The sequence below is a fragment of the Oryx dammah genome, unplaced genomic scaffold, assembly GCF_014754425.2.
Source record: "Oryx dammah isolate SB20612 unplaced genomic scaffold, SCBI_Odam_1.1 HiC_scaffold_19, whole genome shotgun sequence".
In the NCBI taxonomy this organism is placed as follows: Eukaryota; Metazoa; Chordata; class Mammalia; order Artiodactyla; family Bovidae; genus Oryx; species Oryx dammah.
In genome coordinates this window covers 92,453,528-92,458,608 of record NW_024070203.1, presented here as the reverse complement: position 1 = coordinate 92,458,608, position 5,081 = coordinate 92,453,528, and the positions used below count along the sequence as shown (strand labels likewise).

Here is a 5,081-nt window from a genome sequence, read left to right as displayed (position 1 = left end):
GAACTGGCCTAGTGTCCGCAGGCCCTGCCCGCGTGCACCTCGCTCCCACCCCCGCATTGCACCCTCTAGGGGTCACAGCACCGGCTGAGCTCCCCCCGGCTGTCTGCTTTACCTGCGGTCGCGTCTGTGTTTCATGCCCCTCTCTCAATCCGCCCCACCTCTCCTCCCCGAACTGTGTCCACGAGTCTATTCTCCACGTCTGCATCTTTGTTCCTGCCCTGCAAATAGGTTCAGGCACCATTTTCCCAGATTCCATATCTGTGTGTTGTTATATGGTATTTGTTTCTCTCTTTCTGACCTACTTCACTCAGCACAGAGTTTGTTTCCTTGTTGTCTTTCTCGTTAGTTCTGAAGTTTTTAGTTCTGATAAAGGAAGCCTTTACAGATTTTAGAATTCAGGTAGACAAGTCAGAGAACCTTCCATATCTGACTGCTGAATCAGGTACAAGAAGAGCAGTCGTAGACCTGAGCTGGGCCTGGTGCGGGGCGAGGGGCCCAGGACCTGGGTGGGATGAAAAAGCAAAGAGTCTCCTGCCAACACAGGAGATCCAGGTTCGATTCCTGGGTCAGGGAGATCCTCTGCAGAAGGAAATAGTAACCCACTCCAGTATTCTTGCCTGGGAAATCCCATGGACAGAAGAGCCTGGAGGGGCTACAGTCCATGGGGGTTGCAAGAGCCGTACACACTTGGCAAGTAAGCAACAACAATCCCTAATCCACACCAGCCCGGAAATTCACTCTTATTTGAAAGTTGTTAGTAACCCCGTATTGAGTATAATACTTTTTATGACCTGTATCTTTGCATTATGAGTGTAAGTGCAACTCTTTCTTAACAAAGCTGTCTTCAGTTTAAGGGTTGGCAAGGAAGATGATAATTGGACAGGGGAAGCTATTGTGTGAAATTCAATTATTTTCAAAAGCAAAGTGAGTGGTAAACTTAGAGAGTAACTATTGTTGGAAGGAAGGGGTAAAAATCACTTTGATAGAATGAATGGAGAAAGGTTTAAAATGATTAGAAATTCATACAAATCTTTTGAAAGTAAAAATAAGAAAAAGGAAGAGATTATGATGAGGGAAAAGCAAAGAGTGAGGATGGAGGAAAACTTCCCCTGCTGGCCGAGATGCCCCGGAGGAGACAGGGCGGGCGAGCGTCTGCGGACAGTGTGCCTTTGGAGCTCTTCTGATTATCCCAGCTCTAAGGATAGCTAAGTGTGCTTACATACGCAGTTCATGAGCACAAATTCTACTCAGAATTTATCCTAATAGATGGCTGCTGGACTGATTCTAAGCAGTATCCTTATAAAGGCATGTTTCCGTTATAGGCATTTTTCTTACATTCGCTTTCCACCGTGGGGCTTTATTTTTCCTTTCTCTGCTGCTCAGTCCTCCTCCTCTCATAGTTCCTCGGGGTTCAGCATGTCTGTTCATTGGCTGGGCAAAGTCTATAGAAAAATGTGGTTTGTGAACCAGAAGTAAGGCATTGCCTTGGAAACCTGATATTATTTCTTCAGCTGAACGGCGGTGATTTGTATGTCTTTGAATATCCCAGAATCAACCATGCAAAAGCGTTTCGCATCTCGTGGTCAGGTGAATCTGTTTGCTTTAGTTGAACTGATCTAACGCCGTCCAGGTCAGGATTGGGCGACTCTGACTTGAAAGAGGACAAAGGACTAACAGATGAATGGGATGTTCAGATAAACGGCTTTGGTGAACCTAGAAATGCCATTAAATGTCTGTTCTCTCCCCACCTCTGGTGTTTTCTTGATTTTACAAGTAATGGATTCTGATTATAAAAAAATGGAAAATTCATAAACATAAACAAGAAATAAAATAACATTATAAAATTTGTAGAATATTTATATGTAATATATCCTTCATGCTCATAAATTCACATGCATATCTACTCACACACATATGGGTATATGTTATATGTATACGTTAGAAGGAGAAGTAAGCAAACAAAACATAAAAAAACAAAAAAGACATTTGTAAAACAGAAGTTTCAAATTGCAGAAAAGTAAGAAGTTTCCTTGCTTTTTCTCTTTCTCATTTCTCCAAAAATAATTTCTGTAAAGAATTTTTACAGTGAAAACAAGTGTTATTCACACTGGCGTGCGTTGTGTGCTCGCGTCCAACTCTGGTGACCCCATGGACTGTAGCCCTCCAGGGCCCTCTGCCCCGGGGTTTCCCAGGCAGGAATCCCGGGGTGGGTGTTGTGTCCTCCTGCAGATTCACCCTAGTACCTGTCTCAAGGCTTCTGTCCCCAAACACTCTCTCATCTCTAGCTGTGGCCTCTGACTTTATCTTACGTTTATCTCTGTCTTTACTGCTTTCTCCGTCTCTATTTCTAACAGAAAATATAATACATAAATTTACTGCCAGGGCTTCCATGGTGGCTCAGATGCTAAAGAATCTGCCTGCAATTCAGGAGACCTGGGTTCGATCCCTGGGTCGACCAGGACAATTTCCCATGCTTTGCTGTTTAAAAAACATGTTTATCCATTTTGTAGCTCTTTCCATACTAGCCTGCGCAGATCTGACTTGCTTTGTAAGCTAGGATGAGGATCCTGCTTAATTTTTCCAGCCAGCCTGTTACCCTAGCACTACTTACCAATTAATTTCTTTTCACTCCTTGATTAATCCTTTCTTTCTCCAAGATTGTAGAGTTTACGTTTGTATAACTCTAGTTACGTATGTAGGTTTTATGGCTGGAAGAGATCTTAAAAGTCTTTTATTTCAACCCCATCTGTTCAGACTGTTCTCAGAACATTTAGGCTCAGTTTTCCTGTTGCAGTTGTAAGAATTCTGCCTGCCAATGTTGGAGATGCAAGACACGCAGGTTCGATTCCTGGGTCAGGAAGATCCCCTGGACTAGGAAATGGCAGCCCATTCCAGTGTTCTTGCCTGGAAAATCCCATGGACAGAGGAGACTGTCGGGTTACAGGCCATGGGTTGCAAAGAGTTGGATATGGCTGAGCAACTGAGCATGCCTGCACATTCCTTACAAAAGCTGTGGATTTTTAAACAGAGGAATGGACACTTCTAAGTGTAGACTTCAAAGGACTGTTCTCTGTTGGCATCACAAACATCCACAGAAACACAGATTTGTAGTAATAATCACTGTAAATAGGAGTAAAACCAGTAGCCAACATTTGTTACTTTCTGTATGGCTGACACCTTGCTCAATACCTCATTTAATTCGCATGATAGCCTCCAGTTACTTTTATTGGTCTCCCCGCTCTACAGATGAGGAAACTGGTGCAGAGGACCTGCTGAGGTTCACAGCCAGCAGGAGATGGAGCCGGGCTGCTCAGCTCGAGTCTGCCTGCATGACCGCGCTCTTCTTCCCAGGGCCTCCCTGCCAGAGAGACATGACAGGAAGGTTGCTCAGTCGTGCGACTCTCTGTGACCTTATGGACCGTAGCCTGCCAGGCTCCTCTGTCCATGGAGTTCTCCAGGCCAGAATACTAGAGTGGGTAGCCTTCCCCACTCTAGGGGATCTTCCCAAACCAGGGATGAACTCAGGTCTCCCGCGTTGTGGGTGGATTCTTTCCTGTCTGAGCCGCCAGGGAAGCCCCATAGTGACATGGCCTATGCCCTAATCCCATTGCCCTTGTCTCTTGTAGTGTTATCAGACTCCCCCTCGATCAACATCTCTGGATCTTGCAAGGGCAGATGCTTTGAACTTCAAGAGGCTGGACCCCCTGATTGTCGGTGCGACAACTTGTGTAAGAGCTATAGCAGCTGCTGCCTTGACTTTGATGAGCTCTGCTTGAAGACAGGTGCGTAACTTTTGAGTCCTCTCTAGTCTTGGTTGGCTGGCTTGACGACCCCCTGCTGTTGAGCAGCCTGCCATGGCCACCCTGCTCTGGACAAGCCAAGCTGGGGGATTTAGTTTTGTTCCTGGAGGCACTGCCAGTTCCGTTATGAGCACACCGCGTATGACCGTCGCGTCCACACGAGACTCAGCCCGAAGAGAACTCTTCGCAGCTGCAGTCATCATTGACTAGTTTGGGATGTTTATGACCAGTTATTTTCTCTTTCCTCTTTGTGATTTCTATCTCTTGCTGTCCCTCATTTGCTGCTGGCATACCTGGACTGAAATTTTGCATGTTCTTAAAGTGTTGGGCTCTTTTCTGGGGCATCTGTTTTAACTGTATTATTTTTGCTTGCCTGCTCAGTTTCTAACACTGGCTTTGTTTCATGTTATCATATAGTGACTATGGGTCTACTCTGAGGTCATTACTTCTTCTCAGTGGAAGTCTAAAATCATTTTAGAATTCTTCTTGGGGTTGCATGCTCAAGGCAGCTCTAAAATCTTCCTCTACATGTGCCTGACCTTTGTTTACATTTCTTCTCTAATAGAAGGGTCAGTGGGATATACAGGTCTCTGAACATACATTAGTTGAGAAAATCACGTTTGGTGACTCGATCTACCTGCTGTGTTTCCGAAGTCTCACACTTTAGGGGGGACTTTGCAGTTGTCTTGTAGATTATCCCCCATTCCTCTGGGCAGCTTCAGGTTCAGACTCTCTGGGAAAGGTGACAAGCAACCCTGCTCTTAAGGTCATTTTGTAAAAAAATTATTTTTTGGAAAAAGTAGAAGCAGTGACAGATTTTATTTTCTTGGGCTCCAAAATCACTGCAGCCATGAAATTAAAAGATGCTTGCTGCTTAGAAACAAAGCTATGACAAAGCTAGATGGTGTATTAAAAAGCAGAGACATCACTTTGCTGACAAAGGTCCGCCTAGTCAAAGCAGTAGTCATGTACGGATGTGAGAGTTGGACCGTAGAGAAGGCTGAGCGCCGAGGAGCCTGGCAGGCTGCGGTCCGTGGGGCTGCAAAGACAGGACTCAGCGACTGAGCAACAGCTGCCTTGCTGTGCTGCGTGAGTCGTCAGCCCCGTGTGTGTGAATAGCGGCCCTGCTCGGTTCCTTCCCCCTTAGGCCAGCCCCGAGCGCGGAGCCGGGCCCGCTGAGCTCTGCGGCAGGCCCCGAGCGCGGAGCAGGCCCCGGTGAGCTCTGCGGCAGGCCCCGGTGAGCTCTGCGGCAGGCCCCGGTGAGCTCTGCGGCAGGCCCCG

General features: G+C 46.4%; 1 protein-coding gene across 12 annotated transcripts in view; it reads left to right on the top strand.

Annotated features, from left to right (window-relative positions):
- Positions 1 to 5,081, top strand: part of ENPP2 (ectonucleotide pyrophosphatase/phosphodiesterase 2) — a 134,085-nt gene that overhangs the window by 49,670 nt on the left and 79,334 nt on the right. For all 12 annotated transcript variants that reach the window (XM_040261170.1, XM_040261167.1, XM_040261165.1 and 9 more), the window contains one exon: positions 3,627 to 3,782. In XM_040261170.1, coding sequence (XP_040117104.1) covers positions 3,627 to 3,782 — 156 coding nt within the window. The remainder of the gene's footprint in view (positions 1 to 3,626; positions 3,783 to 5,081) is intronic.